The sequence below is a fragment of the Chiloscyllium punctatum genome, chromosome 25 (genome assembly GCF_047496795.1).
Source record: "Chiloscyllium punctatum isolate Juve2018m chromosome 25, sChiPun1.3, whole genome shotgun sequence".
NCBI classification, from domain to species: domain Eukaryota; kingdom Metazoa; phylum Chordata; class Chondrichthyes; order Orectolobiformes; family Hemiscylliidae; genus Chiloscyllium; species Chiloscyllium punctatum.
Genome location: NC_092763.1, coordinates 73,393,751 through 73,419,709, shown reverse-complemented (window position 1 = coordinate 73,419,709; position 25,959 = coordinate 73,393,751). Strand labels below are relative to the sequence as shown.

The following is a 25,959-nucleotide window of genomic DNA, read 5'->3' as shown; positions in this document are numbered from 1 at the left end:
CCCAAAAATTAAAGGGTGTCACGGGGCTGAGTTGAGTATGGTTGCCATTACGAAAGAGATAGTGCTAGAAAAGTTTAAAAAGTCTTAAAATTGATTAATCTCCTGGCCCCGATGGGATACACCCTAGAGTTCTGAGGGTGGTGGCTGAGGAAATAGCAGAGGCATTGGTTGAGATCTTTCAAGAGTCACTGGAGTCAGGAAAGGTCCCGGATGATTGGAAGATGGCTGTTGTAACCCCCTTGTTCAAGAAAGGATCAAGGCAAAAGATGGAAAATTATAGGCCAATTAGCCTAACCTCGGTTGTTGGTAAAATTCTAGAATCCATCATTAAGGATGAGGTTTCTAAATTCTTGGAAGAGCAGAGTCTGATTAGAACAAGTCAACATGGATTTAGTAAAGGGAGGTCATGCCTGACAAACCTGTTGGAATTCTTTGAAGAGGTGACAAGTAGGTTAGACCAGGGAAACCCAGTGGATGTGGTCTATCTAGACTTTCAAAAGGCCTTTGATAAGGTGCCACACGGGAGGCTGCTGAGCAAGGTGAGGGCCCATGGTGTTCGAGGTGAGCTGCTGGGATGGATTGAGGATTGGCTGTCTAACAGAAGGCAGAGAGTTGGGATAAAAGGTTCTTTTTCAGAATGGCAGCCGGTGACAAGCGGTGTCCCGCAGGGTTCGGTGCTGGGGCCACAGCTGTTCGCATTACATATTAATGATTTGGATGAGGGAACCGGGGGCATTCTAGCGAAGTTTGCCGATGATACGAAGTTAGGTGGACAGGCAGGTAGTACCGAGGAAGTGGGGAGGCTACAGAAGGATCTAGACAGGTTGGGAGAGTGGTCCAGGAAATGGCTGATGGAATTTAACGTGAGCAAGTGCGAGGTCTTGCACTTTGGCAAAAAGAATAAAAGCATGGACTACTTTCTAAATGGTGAGAAAATTAATAAAGCCAAAGCACAAAGGGATCTGGGAGTGCTAGTCAAGGATTCTCTAAAGGTAAACATGCAGGTTGAGTCCGTGATTAAGAAAGTGAATGCAATGTTGTCTCTTATCTCAAGAGGGTTGGAATATAAAAGCAGAGATGTACTACTAAGACTTTATAAAGCTCTGGTTAGGCCCCATTTGGAGTACTGTGTCCAGTTTTGGTCCCCACACCTCAGGAAGGACATACTGGCACTGGAACATGTCCAGCGGAGATTCACACGGATGATCCCTGGAATGACAGGTTGAGCATATGAGGAACGGCTGAGGATACTGGGATTGTATTAGTTGGAGTTTAGAAGATTAAGGGGAGACTTAATAGAGACGTAAAAAATAATACATGGCTTGGAAAAGGTGGATGCTAGGAAATTGTTTCCGTTAGACGAGGAGACTAGGACCTGTGGACACAGCCTTAGAATTAGAGGGGGTCATTTCAGAACAGAAATGCGGAGACATTTCTTCAGCCAGAGAGTGGTGGGCCTGTGGAATTCATTGCCACGGAGTGCAGTGGAAGCCGGGACGCTGAGTGTCTTCAATGCCGAGATTGATAGATTCTTGTTGTCTAGAGGAATTAAGGGCTACGGGGAGAACGCTGGTAAGTGGACCTGAAATGCGCATCAGCCATGATTGAATGGCGGAGTGGACTCGATGGGCCGAATGGCCTTACTTCCAATCCTATGTCTTATGGTCTTAATTAATTAGGTGTAGGCTTGAAATGCCAAGACATACAAGGCTGTGAGCCCAGTGCTGGAAAAATGGAATTAGAATAGTTAGGGAGTTGCTTTTGACTGGGGCAGACGTAATGGATCAAAGGGCCTTTTCTCTCTACTCTGCATGTCTGTGACTGTATTACCATCTCCACCATTCACACTAATCATTAGGAGCTAAACCAAGTAAACCTGGTTATTGAACCTGCTGCTTCTGAGCACTGGAAGCCACAACATTTCATGTTAAATGTTTGTTCAACATTTTGTGTCAAGAATGTTACTTAGTCATTCAACTTGCACTGTAGTATGTGGGGTAGTTGCTAGATGGGGAAAAGGAAGCTTGTTTACAAATAACGGCATCTTAGATACGCTTACAATACATGAATTGTTGCAGTTCAAGAAAACAGATCACTGCCATCTTCAGAAGTGCAAGCCCAGTCCACAATGCTCACATTTCGAGTGAATTAAAGAAAAAGGTTAGGCCAATATGTTGTGACCCAGCTGAACTGTGTCAATCTGCAGGATTTTCACTTAATAGTGTTTGTTCGCAGAGCAGAAGGCCTTAAAGTTTTCGGAAACAAACCTCCATTTTCTTCCATGGGAATTAGAATTCCATTTTAACTTTGAATGGTAGGCAGTCCATTCAGTTCTTCAGATGCTGTTGAATAAATGTCGTAACCTGAAGTTCTTTCAGTAGTGATTCTGACCACCCTTTCCTGGGAGTGTAGGGATGCTAGATGGTGATGCCTTCTGCTTTTCGGGACATGCTAGAGTGGAAGTTAAATCACGTTCAGAATTAGATGATTTTTAACCCTGGTGTTATAGTGAACATATGAAATTTCAGATTTCTTTTCTGTTACACTGGTATAGGGCTTGGCACATGGTACCCTTTGTGCATTTGTGGTGAGTCCACTGTTTAATCTAGCTTGTGAACAAGGTGGTATTAGCATCTAAAATTGTGAGCCAAGTAACTGCGCCAAAATTAAATTTTCAGTGCTTCACTGCTTTTGTTTAGCTGGTGAATCCAAATTTATTTAGTAAGTAAATGAGAAAATTCGAGGTGAGATGACACAGATTTTGGAGGGAATTTTCAACAGCTTACACCATGACAATCAAATCCTTGGCCCATCTCCCACCTCAGGATAGAAGATTCCTATTTTTGTAAATAAACAAGTGTTTTGATAGCTTAATATGGGTAATATCTTTTTTTTAATTGTCTAGCATCCATCTCTGTATTTTCCTGGAAAGTACATTGGAACAAATGATGCTGTCTTGCAACTGAAGCATTTCCTGCGGCCTGTGGAGCACACTGCCCATTGTTAAATTGTCCAATGAAATATATCGCTGCATACAGGTTGAGCTTGTCTGTCACTGATGTTTTGTCTTGGGTTATTAAGCGTAGATTCAAGAAACTCTTTTCTTCAAGTACTACGTTGGTTGCCTTCCTTTTATTTATCTTTCAGAGGCTTAGAGAATCGTGCAAGGAATGAATACTTCACAGCACTCTTCAGGCTGCCCAGGGAAGAGAGTCTGGATGACATACTTGACTGTTTCCTTTGGATTCCTTTTTGCCATGCCCATGCATTTGGAAAAATGTTCATTTCAGATAATTACATCTGCTTTAGTAGCCAGGATGGGAGTCACTGCAATGTTATCATCCCATTGCGGGAGGTAATTTTTGTGCTTATTAAATATTAACATTTGATGTTAAAATAATTTGCAGAGTAAAATCAAACCCTTTTCAATGTTTGTCATTAAGGCTCAAACCCTCTTAAAATCTAGTTTAAAAGATGCATTCTGTTAAGGTACAGTGATAGGATAAAGATCCAATTATTTAACACTGAGGTGAGGAGAAATTACTTAGGTGTTGTGTATCTATGGAATTCTCTACCCCAGAGGATACTTCATCATGGTCTAGGTTTGGTGGCAGATTTTCTGTCTCTGGAACTGATGGATTGGGGGAGCAGGCAGGAAGTGGAACAGCCATGATTGTATTGAATGGTAGATTGGGCTCTACAGGCCATGTGGTCTACTCCTGCCTCTACTACTTCTGTTCTCTGGGTAATTCCGTGTAAAGTGAAACATAGTGTAACCTGATTTACCATATTCAGATCAAGAAAGCTTAATATGAACCTGTATTGTAGGTTCAGGCTGCAAATTGTTCCTTGCTTTCTTTGCAAGGAAGCACCAGGGAGCTGGGCACTTTCTTAGAGCAAAAGGAGAAGAATTATGAGGGTGAGTGCACTGTGCAAACTGATTTTTTTTTAAAAGAGTTGGGAGGGAAGGGATTGGAAATTAGAATGTAGTGAGGTATTCCATTTTCGCCTTTATGCTGCTTTAACATTCACTCCAGAGGAATGCGATTCTAAACTCCACTGACCTGGCAATGAGTTTTTCCTGTTCTAATCTGTACCAATACTGCTACTGGCAGAGTTGAATTTATCAATTTATATTCAATTAGCTTTGCTTTCATGTTGCTCCAGTGTTAGTATAAACAGGGCTACTAATATTTGCATTAGAATTGTCTCCTATTTTCACAAAAACTGTGCTGCAAAGTTAAATATGTTAGATAATCAAATTACGATATGTTACATTAATTTCAGATTGTAACTTTCGAGTACTGCACTAAGATTTTAGACATCATTGTAGCCCTGCTTATGGTTATGTCGAAGTAGTGCAATTACGAATCATCTTAGCTTAGATGCATGAGAGAGATGTTATTTCCAATGTTTTGCTGTTTTTCTCTCCGCTCTGTCCATTGTATATGCCATTTGTGTGGAAGTGTAGATATCAAACTGATGAGAATTCTCTAACAGGTGATAGGCATGGACACGCCAGACAGCTCAGGCAAACACATCTCCTTCAGTACCAGATGTAAAATAACATTCCGCTTCACGGAAATAAAGGACAGCGATGGACTTGTGAAGAAACTGGAAGGGAAACTGAACTGTAGTACAAGTGCACAAAACTCTTTGGGAAATGAAGAGGTAAAGACCTTTGAAAGTTATGAACGTGTACCACTTATGAATGTGGGCCTGAAATTTGATGGTGCTAGTTGTTTTGAGTTCCAGATGTCTGTTGTGTGAAATACTGTGCCCATCATCTTGCTCAGTAAATTTCTTACTATCAATAAAAGAGTTTGCCTGAATTCCCCTCCTGGATCTTCTAGCATTTGCTCTGAGATTGAGTGAAGCTCATGAATAACATTTGATAATCGAAACCAATAAAATGTGAAGACCGTTCAGTCTTGTGTTCCGAATAGATAATTTCTCAATGTGTAGATCAGAATAAAAGCTGAATGGTCATAATGTTGTACAATATCATCCTGACTATGGAAAATAAATATATTGTCTTTCATGATCTCTGGAAATCCCAGATTGTAACCTGATGTTTATATGGGTAATATGGCACAGCAGACAACTTGGGTAAATGACTAGACAAGATGCTCTTGTGATGTCTGGTAAATGATCATTTTTTTGTTTCGGACAGTGGGAGAATTTCATATTGAAAACTGTTTGCTATCTTTAACTTGGAGCAAAAGGGCCCCTGTAGTGCAGTTAGGAAATTCCAGGCATCTGACTCAACAACAGAGAAGGAATGCAGGTATTGTTCCAAGTCAGGATGGTGTGTGGCTTAAAGAGGAACTTGCAGATAGTGGTGTACTTCTTAATGTAACCCGACACAAACTTTTTTATATGTCTCTAGGAACAGGCAGTGCATCATTTTTCAAGTGAGATGTTAAAATAGTGGGCCCAACAGTGCAGCACTATCTCCATGCTGCGCTCTCTGTTCAATCCAGGTGAAGAATTAAGGGCAATGCTCGAACATTCTGTTCCTAGCTTTTATTGGGTTAGAACTCAATGTTACTAGAAAGCTCAATGAAATCCTGTATTTCATGTGAGATCTAGCTTAACAATAGTACATGGTACTACTGTACATTGGAGGCAATTCAGAAATTGGACCGAAGGGTCTGTTTCCATGCTGTACATCTCCATGACTCTAAATGGTTCATTTAGATTGATTCCAGGGATGGAAGGATTTTCTTATGAAGAGAGATTAAATAAGTTGAGCTTGAACCCAGTGTAGTTTAGAAGAATGACGGAAGGCATTATTGAAAAGTACAAAATTCTCTGCCTTGTCAAGACTACAATGTGGAGACTTTTGTTTTCTTCATTGTGGGAGAGTCGAGAACCGTAAGGCACCACCCAAATAAAACGGGGATAAAGAGGAATTTCTTCTGAGGATAGTGAATCCAAGGAATTCTTTACACAGAGGGCTGTTGAGGTTAGGTTGTTGAGAATATTTTGAGGTTACGGTAGACAGACTTTTAATCTGTAAGGGGATCAAGAGCTATGGGTATAAAGCAGGAAGGTGGGAGTTGAAGGTTATCAGATCAGCCACGATCTCATTGAATGCGGGAACAGACTTGATGGGCTGAATGACCTGCTTCTGCCTCCTACATTTTATCGTCTTGAATATCCTTGCTCCATTGGAAAAAAAGGTATGCACGTGCTGATTGTATGAGTAATAAAGTTCTTTTAAGTATCGACTAAAATTTGGGTTAAAAGAACATCTTCTGTGAATTGTAAGCATACATTGCATGTAATTTTAGCATCCAGACTGTGTTCAATTCCACCCTATTTTGTTGCCTCACTTTATTAACAAACACATTCTACTGAAATGTCCAAGCTGCTGGTGGTTCTGTGGTAATATTTGCACTAATGCTGAGAAATCAGCCAAGTATGTTGATGTAGAATATCAGATGGCACTGAGTGGCAAATGAAAATGGCCCTTGTTTTCATTCATTAATCTTGCACTGACTAAAATAGGAATGCTTCGTCCTTATTATCTGTAAATTTGTTATCTTTCTGAAGCAGGTGATGTGACTAATTCAGGAGTTATTTTAAACATAAAGCATGATGAATTTGAAACAGAAATGTTAGAAACATTTGAGCAGCATCCGTGGAGAGACAAACCATTAGTGTTTCGGGTCAGTGACCCTTCTGCAGTGAACCTAAACGTTAACTTTGTTGCTCTCTGACAAATGCTGCTGGACTTGCTGAATGTTTTGGACGTTTTCTGTTTGTCTCTGTCAGATACGTAGTATCTATGATATTTTGCTCTTAAATGAGATGAAACAAGACTAGATTAACCCATCTCGGCTATCTATTAAGTTTGGTCTCTAGGCATACACAGGCTGCTCTTTCACAAGCAGCCCATGCTGCATCTTTGTTATTTCTTGATAGGAATTATGTCCAAAGAATCCTCAGGAAGACAGTACCTTCTTTGGGCACGATGACCCTCCACCTTCATTTGCCGGTGATCAATCCAGTGCACTGCATAAAGAAAGCAGTAAAACAGTTAATACTGAAGCATTGATGAGAGTCTTTCATCCACAGGATGTAGAAAATCTGGATTCAAAAATGGTAAACAACTCTTTATTCCCTTATACATTAAAATTTGCAAGACATGTTGATTGTTTTGTGGTATTATTTCTGTTCTGGCCTTCAGTGAATGGGTACACGTTTTGTTGTATTAAAGTTTTTTTTTTAGTTAAATTTGTTGACTTGACATTTACCATGGATGTTACGATGTATTGGTGCGATATTTGAATACTCTGAAATTTGGATTAATATTGCTGCACTCAGTTATGATTTTAAAAAAACCTCCAGGTTACTGTTACTTTTTTCTGGCATTTGTAACTTTATTTGAATTTTGTTACAAAATGAAGTGGCTAGTACCATCGATTTGACTCCTCATTGCTGCTTGTATGGGCAAATGTCTCTCTCTGATTGCTCAGTTTTATAGAGTTATAGAGATGTACAGCAGGGAATTGTGTTGTTAGAAGTTTTTCTAAATTATACATGATTTACATTCAATAGTTTGATTATTTTATCAAGTTAAATCAATAAAGAATTGAGTTGAAAACCAATCAACTGGTTAAGTCACAACTGAGTTCCCAAATAGGGGTAAACCAACAGAAATAACTGCTCCTTATGCTCCTCAAGTTGTCATGTGAGAGCACAGGACGGTGTAAAATGGGAGAATGCGCTTATATACGGTATAAGATCCATTGCTGAAATTGAGGCTAGGGCACATTATGCAAGACAAATGAAAGAATCTCATTTGAAAGTTTTTTGAAATTAGTTGGAAGTAGTAGTATCAATCCCTAACATAAAGAAGCGGGCATTCACTAATCAAAACAATGACTATGCATTATCCGATTAGGGAGAACTTGACATCGAGGTGGTCGTAGAGAATTGTGTTCCATTATCTAGCATTGAAATCACGTTTTGATTCATGTGCGTTCACCAGAGTTGTCAAATGAAGATGCTCATTAAATGAGGCCTAAAGGGAATATGCTAAATTGAAAAATATCTAATAGTTTTATGCCAATCAGTTGATGTTACAGCCCCATTATAACCATGAATGTGCTAAATATCCAACCAGTGATTTTAAATCAATTTTTGTATCTCATGCATATGTTCATACTTCAGATTTCTAATATCAAATTTCAAATCATAATCTTGGCTCATACACCAATCCAATAACCAATGTTGTTTGTCTATCATGAGGAAGTATATTTTGTGTTTTTTTGCTGTTTGTCAGTCCAAATAATGTGGAGACTGTAGCAGGAGGAAATCTAATCACCCTCCTGTTGCTATTCAACAGCATTACCATAACTAAATTCCCCTGGCTCCATCCTAGAGATAACAATTGACTAGATACTTGTTTGGAACAGCCGTGTGCCTTCTATGTGGCTACAAACAGAGGCCAAAAACTGGGAATTCTGGAATGGGTGACTCTCCTCATAATTCCCCAAAAACCTTTCCATCATTGACAAGATGTGAGTCAAGTCTGTGAAGCAACACTCCTCACTTGCCTGAATGCATGCAGCTCCACTAAGATTCAAACTCAATATTCAAATGAAAGTGCCCCATCCACCACCTTAAACATTTACTTCCTCCAGTACTAATACAGGATAGTAGCAGTGTGTTATATGTTTGAGCTAGTCTGCGACAACTTTGCTAGGCTCCTTTCGTAAGTGGGATGTGGCTGTTGGTGGCAAGACCAACGTTTACTGTCTGTCCCGAATTGTCCAGAAAGTGGTGGTGAACCACCAACCTGAACTGCTGCAGTTTATGTGGAATGGGTCCATTCATGGTGTTGTTCAGAAGAGAGTTCCAGAATTTTGATCCAGTGACCGAAAAGAAGCAGTGATATAGTTCCAACCTTCCAAAGTCTTCACACCTAAATAACAATGGGCGGTAGGTGCAAGGAACGACCACTGCGTGCAACTTGTATTCCTGTTCCTGCACAAGTGCTGGGGAAAATCCTTGGAACTCCTTCTCTTGTAGCACCATGAATATTCCCATTCTACAGGAGCTGTAACAGTTCAAAAGGACACCTCACCACTTCAGCTATTTAGGGATGAGCAATAAAAACTTTGGCCTTGCTAGTGATGCTTCTGCCCACTGAATGAACTGAAAAGAAACACAGGACAGATCTTCCCTTCCCAACAGGCTCAATTAAAGAAAGTGTGTACTCATGGGCTAAAGTGATGTTTGTTGCTCTTTTGTTTTCAGATGTTAGAATCTGAAGGCATTGGTGCTATGCTGCTTTTCTTTGTGTAAAGTTTGCAATACGATTTTCTTTTAATTAATTGATGCTTTCCTTTTTTATGACTGGTGCTGTTAGATTGGTATTACGCAGTGATGTGATGTCAGATGAATAAATCATAATAATGAAAATAAAGTTAATTTTAGCTTGTTTGCTTGTACGATATGTAGGTGTCACTTTGACAGTGCATATCACTCCAGTTAAACATCAGACAAGCATCTTTCTCATTAACATTTGGGTAGAATCCAGAATATATAATTGGCTCACCAGTGGGATATACTGCTAGTTCCATCTGGGCTGAGGAGTACTGCTGAAAACCTAATGCACTTCACAGATAGGAATTCAAATCTGAGAGTTTCTCAAACTCAGTTAATTTCATGCACTTTCTAAACCTACTGATGAATTAATGGAGTCTGTAGGTGGAGGAAAATGAGTTGTCTGTCCTTTTGAAGGATCCTGAATGGAGCTGGATATAAATATTATTATGCAGAGGATTTTTTGTGAAGAATTTCAGAATTACTGATCTCAGTTATACGAGATGCGGTGGATTATGGCTATTTTTCATCATGTTCATGTACTCAACAGTCTGTAATAGATTTATTTTATATGGGGTGAAATTTTCCAGATTGAGAATTGACACAGCAAGAAGGCCAAGAAAAAGATTGTTTCATAAAATATGAAATGGACTGTTGGGAATTGACAAAAAGAAGCACTGGTGCTGTCTAACAATGCCAAGTAGCTGCCCATGCTCATTACCATTAGTTTTCAAGACAGTGGTGCATCACCAGTCTTTTTTGTCACAGACATTCCTGCAATGGGAAAGATGCCAAAGAAAATAATCACAGCAATTCCCACCAGTTGAAATCTTCAAGCCCCATATTTTAGATTAGATTAGATTAGATTACTTACAGTGTGGAAACAGGCCCTTTGGCCCAACAAGCCCACACCGCCCCGCCGAAGCACAACCCACCCATACCCCTACATTTACCCCTTACCTAACACTACGGGCAACTTAGCATGGCCAATTCACCTGACCTGCACATCTTTGGACTGTGGGAGGAAACCGGAGCACCCGGAGGAAACCCACACAGACACGGGGAGAATGTGCAAACTCCACACAGACAGTCGCCTGAGGCGGGAATTGAACCCAGGTCTCTGGAGCTGTGAGGCAGCAGTGCTAACCACTGTGCCACCGTGTTTATCCATTTATAAGTTTCAGTTATTAGGTCTACCATCTCAGCAGGTCCTACCTGATTTAATTAGCATCACTGTGTTTGGTTTTAATCATGCAGATTATTTTATGCAAAAATTACAATTTTGATCAATCAATTAAACATAATTACAACTATCTCACTGAAGACTTCATGTTAAACTGCTTGATTCTTTGCCCAAAGCCCATGTTACATAGGGTGGAGTTGATGCAATTTCAGCATTATCTGTTTCAGAACTGTTACCATCTCCAGTGTAACCAATGTCTGTTGGTGTTTGGAACTATTGATCCCAAAAGCAATATTCTAGGTTTGGAGCAATATGCTGAAATCACTTCATTCTTTTGTTTCTGAATCATCTTGTCAGAAACCCAGTAATATGTTAGTTTAATCAATAGAAATGGACTGTGAATTAACATAGCAGATTGGCAGTGTAAATAGTAATTTTGCAATCATATTCTCCCAATATGTGTGATGTAGATCTTAAATGATCTGTCTTGGCACTACCATGCAATAATTCAGCATGTAGTTGGTATAAAAAGGGCTGACTACAGCCAGAGGCCAATCTGTTAGTCACTGTTAGTGAACTTGTTGAACAGTTCTGACTGTGGTAAAAATCCTTGTAAATGTATTTCACTTTTTTAAAACTGCAATAACATTTGGATTAAGCAATTAGGCAATACTTTTTACTTCCACTTGTAATCATGTAATGTTCGTATATTATCTCATTTTGTCTAGGTTTATCCTGAATTGTATCTGCAACCTTAAGACCTTCCAGCTTAATGATGTGCAAGGCTGTATTGATTACACAAGTTTCCACAGGGACACTTACTAATTATAGCTTGTTCAGATTTCCATTGTATGAGATTCAGAATTGTAAATCAATTCAATCCTCTCATCTACATTTCTGTTATGATTTCATCAAAATATGCAATGAGAAATTGTGATATTTTATACTATAGAACACTTCTTAGGAAAAAATATTGATTGAATTTTTTAGATTATGTATAATGTAATAAACTGAAAAAAAATCAAACTGGTTTTTAAGAATATGATTAAATGGGTATCATTTTTTGCAGATAGATAACATTGCTGTGGGCAGAAAAACATTTTCTATTATCAAACAAGTGATGAGGACACTGAGCATATATCTCCCCTGTAATCTGTTCACACAATGTTATTACAACTACTCAACTCTTGCTTGAGGGTTTTCCCTCCTTGGTTGATGCACTGTAATGATAAGGCTGAAAAGAAATCAACAGCTTCAGTTTCATTGAGATGGCTTCAAACTGTTCTGTCGGACAACCTGCTCAGAAGACTCTGCTCACATTTGACTGCTCTGACCAATTACACTGCAACAGCTTTCTAAAACCGTTCACAGCATCACAAAACAATGAACAGTACTCGAAGTAAAACAACCCACAGCACTCTTAAAAATCCATTTGTCCTATCTCCCGATGTTAATGGATTGTTTAAAAAGTGTTGTCAGATCTGGATCCTCATCTTGGCAAAAAAAAGATCATTTCTTCCTTAGCACATACCCTGTGCTAATTTTCATTGATTACAGTCAAGGCAAAAAATTCAATCTGCAGCAATGTTACCTCTACCCACCTGAAGTGGCAGAGCTGAGATGTACTGAATCGTCTTTAAGAATTAGTTAATTTTTCAAACTGTCCTTTGTGATTTACAGTTGAAAGAAAAGATGAAGGTGCAATCGTGGAACATTCATTTTGTGGAGTATGGTCACGGAGTGTGTATGTTTCGCACCAAAAAGACTCGAGATCTCGTCATGCGTGGAATTCCGGAAGCCTTAAGAGGAGAACTTTGGTTACTGTTCTCAGGTGTGTATTGTTAATGGTGTGATTGCATTAGATATGCTTGAAATGCTTCACGATCAGTAACTCTAAAGTTTTCAGAAATGAAGACCAAGACTGTCCCAACATTTTTTTTGAAGTGCAGTTAATGCACAGTCTGCTAAATTCCATTTCTTTTTCAACTCTTGAAAGGTCAGTGATTGGGATGAGAGGGTGTAATTTTTAACAGGCAAGGACAAATTGTTTGGCTGTGTGCATGGTTAAATTTGGAATGAAATGAAGTACAGTCACTTGGCAGCAGCTTGATGTTTATAGATAAATACTGAGCCTTCTTGGGATTTGATGCAAATATTAGCCCCTTAAGTGAGCAAGTAAAGCAAAGTTATGATATTTGCTTTCAAATAAGGGCCTCTTTACATGGATTTAACTTTACATTTAACATACCTTACGGTTGCCTGGGCCTGGAAATGGAAAAGAGTAAGATTAAATCAGGTCCTACCATTGATTATGATTTGGCTTCTCTGACCAAGCCTACTTGTGTTTAAAAATTAGAGGGCCCTGTTTTATGACGAGTCACAGAGTCATAATGTACAGCATGGAAACAGACTTTCGGTCCAACCCGTCCATGCCGACCAGATATCCCAACCCAATCTAGTCCCACCTGCCAGCACCCAGCCCATATCCCTCCAAACCCTTCCTATTCATAGACCAATCCAAATGCCTTTTAAATGTTGCAATTGTACTAGCCTCCACCACTTCCTCTGGCAACTAATTCCATACACATATCACCCTCTGTGTGAAAAGGTTGGCCTTTAGGTCTCTTTTATATCTTTTCCATCTCACACTAAACCGATGCCTTCTCGTTCTGGACTCCCCGACCCCAGGGAAAAGACTTTGTCTATTTATCCTATCCATGCCCCTCATGATTTTGTAAACCTCTATAAGGTCACCCCTCAGCCTCCGACACTCCAGGGAAAACAGCCCCAGCTTGTTCAGCCTCTTCCGAAAGCTCAAATCCTCCAACCCTGGCAACATCCTTGTAAATCTTTTCTGAACCCTTTCAAGTTTCACAACATCTTTCTGATAGGAAGGAGACTAAAATTACATGCAATATTCCAACAGTGGCCTAACCAATGTCCTGTACAGCTGCAACATGACCTCCCAACTCCTGTACTCAATACTCTGACCAATAAAAGAAAGCATACAAAACACCGCCTTCACTATCCTATCTACCTGCGACTTCACTTTCAAGGAACTATGAACCTGTATTCCAAGGTCTTTTTGTTCAGCAACACTCCTTAGGACCTTACCATTAAATGTAGAAGTCCTGCTAAGATTTGCTTTCCCAAAATGCAGCACCTCTCATTTATCTGAATTAAACTTCATCTGCCATTCCTCAGCCTTTTGGCCCATTTGGTCAAGATCCTGTTGTAATCTGAGGTAACCTTCGCTGTCCTCTACACCTCCAATTTTGGTGCCATCTGCAAACTTACTAACTGTGTACCTCTTATGCTCACATCCAAGTCATTTATGTAAATGACAAAAATAGTGGGCCCAGCACTGATCCTTGTGGCACTCCACTGGTCACAGGCCTCCAGTTGAAAAACAACCCTCTACTACCACCCTCTGTCTTCTACCTTTGAGCCAGTTCTGTATCCAAATGGCTAGTTCTCCCTGTATTCCATGAGATCTAACCTTGCAAATCAGTCTCCAATGGGGAACCTTGTCAAACCCCTTACTGAAGTCCATATAGATCACATCTACCGCTCTGCTCTCATCAATCCTCTTTGTTACTTCTTCAAAAAACTCAATCAAGTTTGAGAGACATGATTTCCCACGCACAAAGACATGTTGACTATCCCGAATCAGTCCTTGCCTTTCCAAACACATGTACATCCTGTCCCTCAGGATTCCCTCCAACAACTTGCTCACCACCAAGGTCAGGCTCACTTGTCTATAGTTCCCTGGCTTGTCCTTACCACCCTTCTTAAACAGTGGCACCACGTTAGCCAACTTCCAGTCTTCCGGCACTTCACCTGTGACTATCGATGATACAAATATCTCTGCAAGAGGCCCCAGCAATCACTTCTCTAGTTTCTAAGGTACACCTGATCAGGTCCTGGGGATTTATCCACCTTTACCCGTTTCAAGACATTCAGCACTTCCTCCTCTGTAATATAGACATTTTGCAAGGTGCCACCATCTATTTCCTTATATTCTATCTCTTCTATATCCTTTTCCACAGTAAATACTGATACAAAATACTCATTTAGTATCTCCCCCATTTTCTGTGGCTCCACACAAAGGCTGCCTTGCTGATCTTTGAGGGGCCCTATTCTCTCCCTAGTTACCTTTTTGTCCTTAATGTATTTGTAAAAACCCTTTGGATTCTCCTTAATTCTATTTGCCAATGCTCTCTCATGCCCCCTTTTTGCCCTCCTGATTTCCCTCTTAAGTATACTCCTACTGCCTTTATACTCTTCTAAAGATTCACTCGATCTATCCTGTCTATACCTTACATATGCTTCCTCCTTTTTCATAACCAAATCCTCAATTTCTTTCGCCATCCAGCATTCCCTATACCTACCAGCCTTTCCTTTTCCCCCTAGCAGGAATATACTTTCCCTGGATTCTCATTATTTGATTCCTGAAGGCTTCCCATTTTCCAGTCATCCCTTTACCTGTGAATATCAGCTTTTGAAAGTTGTTGCCTTATACCGTCAAAATTAGCCTTTCTCCAATTTAGAACTTCAACTTTTAGATGTGGTCTATCCTTTTCCATCACGATTTTAAATCTAGTTGAATTATGGTCGCTGCTCTCCCACTGACACCTCATAAGGCCCTGCCTGATTTCCCAAGAGTAGGTCAAGTTTTGCACCTTCTCTAGTCGGTACATCCACATACTGAATCAGAAACTTTTCTTGTACACACTTAACAAGTTCCCGTCCATCTAAACCCTTAACACTATGACAGTCCCAGTCTACATTTGGAAAGTTAATATGCCCTACCATAACCACCCTATTATTCTTACAGATAGCTGAGATCTCCTTACAAGTTTGTTTCTCAATTTCCCTCTGACTATTAGGGGGTCTATAATGCAATCTCAATAAGGTGATCATCCCTTTCTTATTTCTCAGTTCCACCCAAATAACTTCCCTGGATGGATTTCCGGGAATATCCTCCCTCAGCACAGCTGTAATGCTGTCCCTTATCAAAAATGCCACACCCCCTCCTCTCTTTCCTCCCTTTCTATCCTTCCTGTAGCATTTGTATCCTGGTACATTAAGTTGCCAGTCCTGCCCATCCTTGAGCCATGTTTCTGTAATTGCTATGATATCCCAGTCCCATGTTCCTAAACATACCCTGCATTCATCTGCCTTCCCCGTCAGGCCCCTTGCATTGAAATAAATTCAGTTTAATTTATTTGTCCTGCCCTGACTGTTTGACTCTCTCCTGTTCTCAACTGTACCAGTCTCAGATTGATCTCTTTCTTCATTATCTCCCTGGGTCCCCCCCCCACACCTTACTAGTTTAAATCCTCCCGATGAGCTCTAGCAAATCTCCATGCCAGTATATTAGTCCCCTTCCAATTTAGGTGCAATCCGTCCTCCTTGTACAGGTCACTCCTACCCCAAAAGAGATTCCAATGATCCAAAAATGTGAATCCCTCTCCCGTACACCAGCTCCTCAGCCATGCATTCATCTGCTCTATCCTCCTATTCCTGTCCTCACTCGATCGTAGCACTGGGTGTATTCCAGAAATTACTACTCTCGAGGACCTCCTTTTTAAATTCCTGCCTAACTCTCTGTAATCACCCTTCAGAATCTTAACCTTATCCCTTCCTATATCGTTGGTTCCACTGTGGACATTGACCTCTTGCTGGCCCCTCTTCCCCCTTGAAAACATTCTGCACCCTCTCTGAGACATCCTTGATCCTGGCACCAGGGACGCAACACACCATTCTGATTTTTCGCTGCTGGCCACAGAAGCGTCTGTCTATACCTCGGACTAGAGCATCCCCTAACAAAATTGATATCTTGGAACCAGATGTACCCCTTGTTGCATTAGAGCCAGTCTCAATACCAGAAACTTGGCTGTTCGTGCTACGTTCCCCTGAGAATCCATCGTCCCCTATATTTTGCAAAACAGCATACCTGTTTGAAATGGGGATAGCCACAGAACACGACTGCACTGGGTTCCTACCTCTCCTACCTTTCCTGGAATTAACCCATCTACGTGACTGTATCTGAGACTTTCCCCCTTCCTATAACTGCCATCCATCACATACTGTTGCTATTGCAAATTCCTCATTGCTTCTAACTGTCTCTCCAACCGATCCATTCGATCTGATAAGATTCGCGAGCAACAGCATTTATTGCTTTTATAATCTGCAGTAACCCTTGAACTCTCTTTAAACTCCCACATCTGACAAGAAGCACATACTCTACGAAAGGCCATTTTTGCTCCTTCACAATCTGTCGACTCAGAAAATAACACCATCTTATTCTTCTACAAAACACTGCCCCAGGTTAGATTAATAGTTACGGCTTATATTTTAAGTTTAATCAAGAGACACATCTCAAAAAACATATAATCAAGAAAGAGCTCGCTGTACTCACTACTGCAGACTTTTTGTGGGCCACTTAAACTGATTAACTTCTCTGATTCTCTGCTGTGGACTTCATCCAAACAGTTCCTCCAAGATCAGTTGTGAGTTTCACTGTTTGTTAATTTTCCCAGACACACTCCGATGTCCAGTGATACATGAATTCTAACAGCAAAGGCAGTGCTGTGCAGGTTCACTCTGGTGTCAGTTTCTCACTCGCGCTCTCTCGCTTGCTCTCTCTCCACTGACCTCACCATGTGCTTCCTTTGTCTGTTCTTCTCCCTTTTAAAACTGCTGTTGTTTTTGACTTTTTTTTCCCAAAAGTTCCAAAACAATGCAACACCATGTAAAAAGTAATTGCTGCTCCTGGAATTCGAGGCAATCGCCTCTAGCTCCTAAAATGCCTCAAAAAAGGAGCAGCTCTTACAGCCAGAAATTTTTCATGTCCTCCATCTTAGACTATCCAGAATCCTATAAAGGTGAGAAGAGTTTCCCTGAGGGCTGCAAGGTTTTAAGCTCTCTACTTTAGAATGTGATGAATACTGGGTCATAGAATATTTTGAAAGTGAAGTGGATAGATTCTTGTTAAGCAATGGAATAATACTCTCCATTCCCAGCAATGGCGGTAGCCTTCGAAACCAGCAGATCAGCTATGTTTTTATTGAATGGCAGAGTTGGCTCCAGAAGCTAAATACTCCTAATTAGTATGTTCATATGCTGCCCACCACCTTCATGTAAATATCGGAGGGTAAACTTCGCACAAATTTTGTGTTAAATATTTTTAGTGATGACCTGTTATCTGCAGTGCATTCAGGACAATTGGCTGAAGTGTTCTTTAGTGACCAATTCTGAAAAATCTAGAAATCATGACGGAAATGTTGTAATACTTTATCATTCGAACTAAAAATTCAAAAGTGTTAGTGAATTTACTTCCTTTTGGATAGACTATTATATCAGACTATTATGTTTTTCTAGAATTATTTCGACTGACACAATTTTTCTTTAATAAAGAGCATTCTGTTTCAGTTCAACAAAACAGTAGGAAAACTTAGTACTGCAATTCATGTATTATGAATGTAGTATCTAATGCTACGTGGCTCATTCTGGCCCACGGCAACATAACATGTATGTTTGTCAACTCACAGGTGCAAATAATGATATGGCTTCTCATCCCGGCTATTATACTGAGTTAGTGGAAAGGTCGATGGGCACATGTTCCTTGGCAACTGATGAAATAGAACGTGATCTGCATCGCTCATTGCCTGAGCACCCAGCATTTCAAAGTGATACAGGCATCTCTGCACTGAGGAGAGTTCTCACAGCCTATGCTTCCAGAAATCCTAAAATAGGCTACTGTCAGGTTTGAAGTAGCTACGTTACTGCTACACGGTTCATGAATGCTTATCATTTTAAATTTTAATATTTTCAGGCAGGCTTCTTTTGTAATATCAAGTCAACCATATGCAAAGAAAGCTTTGAACTTCCTCTTGCTAGTATTTAGTTTGAGGCTCAACCTGTTGACTGCAGATTTTGGGAGCAGCAGCGAGTAATTGAGGGGGAGGAAATTTTAGTTTTTTTAACTCTTCGAACAGTTTTTCCTGCATAAAATACCATTTCGTGCGGTAGCTTGCGAATTTTGCCTTAGACTGAATGTATATATTTAAAATGTTTAAGGCTCCTATTTTACTGTGTCCATTATTTTCAGCAAATGGGATTCTTTGAAGGGGTAAAGGTGCTGTGCCTGGAAATTTCAGCCAAATTAGCCCTTTGTTGCAGCTTCATTAATCTGATGCCTGAGCTATGCTTTCCTGCAATACTGTATTGTTGATAATTGATCACTTATCCTGGCTTCAGTAATGCTATTTTGAGGGGTAGTTAGACCTGGATGAGATTCCACCCACTGAAGTAATTCTGCAAGCCAGAGTCCCATAAGTAGGACACTCTTACTAGAACTGTTCATTAATGAATTGCGGAGTTTCAATTACATGTGAAAGTAGTTCCTAATCCTGGCTCTCCCTGCTGTGCCAAAGCAGGAATGGGTCTGCGGGGACTCGTATGTTCCATATCAAGCAAATTGAAACTTGAGATATTTTCAGCAGTTTGGGATAGCAGGCTTTCATGTGTTCAGTTTCTGCTGGAATTAAAATAAGGAAGTTTTTGTTGTATTGTGATGTAGATTTCTGACCAGAAACTGCAACTTTCAAGACACTTGAAAGGCAAAAATATATAATGGTTGATGTCATCACTCACTTTCTCTGTGCAGTGCAGTGTCTTGAGTCGTGCAGCTATGTTGTGTAATGCAAAGGCAGTAGTAAGCACACAACCCAGATTGTTTGTAAGTCGGTGATATTGTAGCCTATAAGTAGATAGCATTGTTATTAAACTTGAAGACATCAGTCTTAACAAGAACCTGATTCTTTGTTATAAATATTACGCAGTCATGTAGAAAAGTAGAAAGCTTTCACATACTACAAGTCCTTCACTTCATTTGCTTCAGTTTTCATACAAAATAAATGTGTGCTATAGTATAACACTTGAAACCATGCATAAATTATATTAAGTTCAAAATCACGCAACACCGGGTTAAAGTCCAACAAGTTTATTTGGAAACACTAGCCTTCGGCGTGCTGCTTCTTCATCAGGTAGTTGTGGAACCACAATCCATGTGTTTTTGTTCTTCCACAATGTTATTAGGAAGGGAGTTCTAGTTTAAGTTTTCTCCCAGCAGCAGTGAAGTGACGATATGTTCCCAAGCCAGGTTGCTGAGTTGGGCCTTTGCAGGTGGTGGGGTTCCCATACATCTTTTGCCTTTGGCCTTCAATTATATATGGGTTACGGGTTTGGAAAATGCTATCAAAGGAAGTTTCTATAATAAAGAGGAACCTTGATTATCTGAACGGCATGGGGGTGGGCGGGTTGGGGGGAGAATGAAAAAGTATTTTGTTTGGATAATCGAATGTTCGCATAATTGAATGCTGGATAACACAGTTCAGCCAAGCATCGGACCTTGCAATCTTGTTCAAATAATCTGAAGTTCAGATAATTGAGTTTCCTCTGTACATCTGGTAGACGGTCGTACTGAGAGTGTGAATTGATGGTAGAGGGAGTGAGTATTTAAGTTGGGATTGGAGTAGCAATAAAACAATGACTTTTGCTTTGAGTAGTGTCAACTTCCAGAACTCTATAGACCTATGAACTTGCCATACCCTCGTCATTGCTCAGTCTGACTCTGTCCTGTTCAATTGGTGCAATAATTAGTCTGGTTTGATGTAATGCTTGAATGACTTGTGTAAAATGCACTTCTTGGTTTTTCTGGAAGAGCAGGTTATATTGTTAATAACAAGTTATTGTAGGTTGTGATGTAATGGCATCTTTTTTCTTACACTTCACTTGCCTAGGCGATGAACATTTTGACATCTGTTTTACTACTTTATGCTAAAGAAGAAGAGGCCTTTTGGTTGCTTGTTGCTGTGTGTGAAAGAATGTTGCCAGATTACTTCAACCGCCGAATAATTGGTAAGATTTTAATGCTGATGGTGTATACAGGATTTTATGTTGGAATTCTGTGACGCTGAATAGGAACATCAGTGATTCATAAAGTTAAAAATCACACAACACCAGGTTATAGTCCAACAGGTTTAATTGGAAGCACTAGCATTTGGAGCGCTGCTCCTTCATCAGGTGTTTGACAATCACCTGATGAAGGAGCAGTGCTCTGAAAGCTAGTTCTTCCAATTAAACCTGTTGGACTATAACCTGGTGTTGTGTGATTTTTAACTTTGTACACCCCAGTCCAACACTGGCACCTCCACATCAGGGATTCAGCACTGCAGTATTGTTGCCCTGCTTTCAAATTGCAATTTGTCCAATGAAGCTCTGACATAAGAATGCAGGACTGTTGTTTATAACCTTATTGAGCATGAATTTTAAAATATTAATGCTCTGTGAGTGTTCTGCTAATTTCACAATGTACAGTAAAGTTTATTTGTCATGTCATTTAATTTCGTGAATTTTTAAAAAGATTTGTACAACCAGTTGTCTCTTGTATTTTCTTTGAAATTTTTGGAACTGTTAGACATTTTCAACTTTGCCAACAAAATGTCCAGCAAATGAGTATTGCCTCCTATTCCTTTCTACTTCCCATTTTTAACTTGTCCACTAACCCCTCAAATTAAACAAGGAAATTGTTGTATTCCTTATAGTTACTCTAATGTCTTGTGTCTCTGCTCCACTTGTCTTATTCTGAACGATTGTGAGAAATAATCTGTGGGATTGTAGGGGGGTAGGGCGGTGAACAGCATCAAGTCCTGTCTCTCATTCACAGTCACTGCCAACAGCATGGGCGGAATGGCCACCCCCCGCCACGCACCCCCCCATCAACGCAATAAAGACAGCGTCCCTTGTCCTTAGCTACCACCTCTCCCACCCCCTCTAATCTCTGCATCCAAGACATCATTCTCAAGCACTTCGGCCAACTCCAAATAGATTGCGCCAGCAAGCAGATCTTCCCCTCCCCACCCCTCTGCCTTCTGCAAGGAATGTTCCCTCCAATCCCCCACTACCAAACCCCCAGGTGCCTTCCCCTCTTAACTGGAAAAGATGTAAAATCTGCCAGTACACCATCGCCCTCACCTCCACCCAGGGCCCCAAACAATCCTTCCAGGTGAGACAGAGGTTCACCTGCCTCTCCTCCAACCTAGGTGCATCAGGTGCTCCCAATGTAGTACTTTCTACACTGGGGAGACTGAATGTAAACTCAGGGAACAGCTCACTGAGCTTCGCAGCCAGGACCACAGGGGCCGACTGGACTCTCAGTCACTGCCCATTTCAATTCCCTCAATCACTCCCTTTCTGACATGACCATCCTTGACCTCCTCCCATTGCCAAAACAAACCACAACTCCTATTTGAGGAACAACACCTTATCATCCGCCCGGGCACCCTACAGCCCGGAGGACTCAACATAGAGTTCTCCAATTTCAAATAACTTCCCATCCCCTCCCCCTCCCCCTCCCTTCCACTGCTCCTTGCCACCAACCGGATTCATTCCTCCCATTGACCAACTAGGTTGTACCCTCTACCTGTCTTCACTTATCCCCAATTCACCACCCTGCCCCCACGTCCCCCTTTATCTGCAGCTCCCCCCGCATCACCTCCAGCTCTGAAGAAGGGTTGCACCCGAAACGTGGACTTCTGGCTTGCTGTGCTTCTTCCAGCCTCCTGCCTGCCACCTACGCTATAACAGTTCTGTGATTGTGTGTTAGGAGCAATGTATATCTTCAAGCTTAATTTCTGTTTTGTATTTTGATGGAGATGTGAATTTAGATTTGTTCTTGTGACCTGTGTTGAGGAGTTTGGAAACCTGTTTGTATGCATGCGTCCTTAATGAGGTTTTATAACACTGGTGAAGAGATTGGTTTCAATGGTTAAAACAAGTAGAAAAAAAATCTGTACTGTTGGGTAAAAACAATGACTGCAGATGCTGGAAACCAGATTCTGGATTAGTGGTGCTGGAAGAGCACAGCAGTTCAGGCAGCATCCAAGCAGCAGTAAAATTGACGTTTCGGGCAAAAGCCCTTCTGGTATTCCTGATGAAGGGCTTTTGCCCGAAATGTCGATTTTACTGCTGCTCGGATGCTGCCTGAACTGCTGTGGTCTTCCAGCACCACTAATCCAGAATCTCTACTGTTGCCTAGTTACAGACTGAACAATACAGAAACAATTTGATTAGGATGTGTTGTGGCAGAGTGTGAAGACAGGAGGATTACATACTGTCTAGTTAGAGATCCTGCAAAACTGCTGAAACCTGAGTTTAAGGAACTTGTGTGTTTTCTCTGAAGTCAGAGTAATAGTGTATTTAGTTTGCAATTTGTTTTCGGTTTCTTGGAGAGAGGACAGCTGAACAAAAGCATCTAGTGAGTGTGCAGGAATTGACCACATTGAAACCGGTTCCAACACTCAAGCAGAATAGCAAAATTGGTGTGAAAGTTTTTGTACATCTGGGAGTTTTGGTATTTATATAGCTATTAATTAGAGAAAATGGGACAGGAGGAGGCTGTTCAGCCCTTCAAGCCTGCTCCACCATTCAATCTGATCATGGCTGATCATCCCACTTTCTCCCCATATGCTGTGATTCCCTTCGCCCTAAGAACAATATCTAATTCTTCAAGAAAACGTTCAATGTTCTGGCCTCGGCACCTTTCTGTATCAGAAAATTCTGTTTGTTGATGTGTTGCTGTGTTAAAAATGATAATGTGCTTCCTTTAATTCATTCAAAGGAATGTGGCTATTCCTAGCTATGACAGTATTTATTGTCCATGCTCAGTTACTCAGGAGGAGGTGATGGCAAACTGCTTTCTTGGAATGTTGTAGCCCACAGCAGGAACACTCACAGTACTGTTAGAGAGTGAGCCCCAAGACTTTGACCCAACAACAGTGAAGTAACCATGATAGTTTCAAGTCAAGATTGTATGGAGTTTGCAAGGAACTTAGAAGTGGTCGTGTACCTCTACATTTGCTGCCTTGGTCCTGGTAAAGGAAATGTGTTTGGAAGGTGTTTTCAGAGAGTCCTTGGAGAATTGCAGCATCTTGTGGATGACACTCAATACCAATGCCAGTGTAGTGAAGGAGGTGGATGTTCCTGATGTTGGATGGGGTACAAATTAAATGGGATGCTTTGTCCTGGATGGTGATGAACCTTTCAACTGGTTTTGTAGCTTCCCTCATCCAAGCAAGTGAAAATTATTTGATCAAATTCCTAATTTCTACATTGGAAATAGTGGACAGAATTTGGGGAGTCATGAAGTGAGTTAATTCACCACAGAATTCCTAACCTCTGACCTGCTCTTGCTACAAGAATATTTAAACTGGTCGGTGGTAATAGATATTGACAGTGTGAGATTCAGTGATGGTGGTGCTATTGAATGCCATGGGGAGAAGGTTAGATTTTCTCTGGTGATGGGCATTGCCTGTAACATTTTTGTCCACTGTAATGTAGTTTCTGTTTCATTATTTAATCGTTTTAGAAGTACAGTGACTGACTCCTACATGAATCTGTTTCGTAATTGACCTTCCTGTATTTTTAGAAAAAGACAGACAGTGTCTGTTGGCAGCTACACCCGCAGGCAAATGCGCATGTACACAATTTGAGGTTCAATTGGTCATCGCATTTGGTTTATGTTTGTCACTTTCAAAGGCTGAACTGCATGTATACAGAAAGGAAGCTCTGTTTTAAAACTATGTTTAGAGGCGGAATGTGAAGATGTAAGACTCAAGAGGCCCCATTTATTGCTCCCCTCCCCAAACCCTGCTACCTCTTTTTTTTCTTTTTGCCCCCTCCCTGCTCTCAAGATCCACCCCCCCCAACTCTTGTTGTCGCCCCTTCCTTCCCTATCTTATTCACCCCCTTCCTGCTCTCATTTCCTCCCTCCCATCCAGCATTCCACTCTCACTCCCCCCGACCTTCATGCTCTCATATTCCTGCTGTCTTTAACTAAACCGCTCCACCCCCCCCCCCCCACACACACACACACACACACACTTTTTGTTCCCCTTCCCTCTCCCACTCTGCCCCATTTTGCTCTTCCTGGTCTACTTCTTTTGCTGCCCCTTCCTGCTCTCATCTTGTTCCCTACCCTGGTTCCTGTGCCATGCTCACTCCCTCAGGCCATGCCCTGAAGCTGTTTAAATGTGCATGTGTGTATTTAAGCGATGCACAGCGCATATGTGCTAATGCAGCTTCAATACTACATGAAGTTAGGATCAATCATGCAGGATTAACTCCAGGATGTGACTTGTCCAGTGTTAACGTTAGTTAATCACATCATTATGAAACAGGTTTTGTTTTGGGAAGTGAATTTTCATTGAATGAACACCTCGTTTAAAGACCTATTTTGCTGCAGGTGATTAAAAGCTTGTGTTCCTGCATTTCGGACATGGTCACATCAGTACAGCCAGGTCACAATTCAAAGACATATGTATTGAAAGCCACTGGGTTTATGTACGCGTGAATATTTCTCCATAGTCCAAAAGCATCCTTGAGAAGTTTGGACTAAGTTAGAGGATTTATTGTCAGAGCCATACTGGAGATTTTTTAACTTTTCGTCATTTTTCACCTTCCACATTATGTAGGATTTCAGCCCAGTCAGCAGCTCCTGCGGAAATTATGTATGTCATGTTGGTACATGGAAGTGTTATTAACATTTTGCAGAGGGTCTGTTCTTTGTGTCATCTTTCACCATTGCCTCAGCTCATTTGTTGTCTCTAAGTTAAACTGTTTGTGTGCTCCTGACCAGCCTTCCATCATCCAAATCTGCCAACATGAACTCATGCACAAATCTGTTGTCCTTCTCATAACTCTCAAATCAAGTTCCAATTGCCCATTTCCCCTCTGTCAGTTAACCTGCTTCAGAACTCTGTTTAGCAAGATCTCAATTATAAAATTTCTCATCTTCATGCTTAAATCCTTCCATGGTTTCACTTCTTTATCCATGTATCCTTCTCCAGCTCTGCAATCTATAATGTCTTTGGACTCTTCCAATTCAAGCCTTTTATACTTTGCAGTTCTCATCACTCCACCATGGGTGTCCATGCCTTCAGCTGCTGTGTGCCTAAATCCTCTTCATTGCTCTCTCTTTGAAAGCACTCCATAAGATCTACATCTACCACAACCCACGACTTTACTACACTTCTGAATGCAAGTTGTTGTTACATCTAGTCTGTGTGTAAAACTCAAACTTTTTAATCTGCTAGGTCCATTTTCCTAGTGATTTTGCTGCTCATGTTCGACCAAATATTGCCGAAAGCTTGCTGAAAGGCTCCCATCCTTGCTGCACGGATTACATTGGGAGATAGTCTGCCATTTTATTCAAAACACTGGTCTATTGTGGAATTTTGTGTAAAGTTCAAGTTTTTGAACTGGTGTCATGGTAGCATACTATATTATCCTTCTCACTGAAAGCATTTAAAATAATAAGTAACCTTGCTTAATGTTGTATAATAATACTAAAGTCCAATTCTGTCCCCCTG

At 40.8% G+C, this 25,959-nt stretch overlaps 1 protein-coding gene across 2 annotated transcripts in view; it reads left to right on the top strand.

The window, feature by feature from the left end:
- The window catches only part of tbc1d8b (TBC1 domain family member 8B), an 87,753-nt gene that overhangs the window by 30,866 nt on the left and 30,928 nt on the right, over window positions 1–25,959 (top strand). For both annotated transcript variants that reach the window (XM_072595566.1, XM_072595565.1), the window contains exons 6-11: window positions 3,148–3,355; window positions 4,501–4,671; window positions 6,931–7,110; window positions 12,203–12,353; window positions 18,079–18,293; window positions 20,332–20,449. In XM_072595566.1, coding sequence (XP_072451667.1) covers window positions 3,148–3,355; window positions 4,501–4,671; window positions 6,931–7,110; window positions 12,203–12,353; window positions 18,079–18,293; window positions 20,332–20,449 — 1,043 coding nt within the window. The remainder of the gene's footprint in view (window positions 1–3,147; window positions 3,356–4,500; window positions 4,672–6,930; window positions 7,111–12,202; window positions 12,354–18,078; window positions 18,294–20,331; window positions 20,450–25,959) is intronic.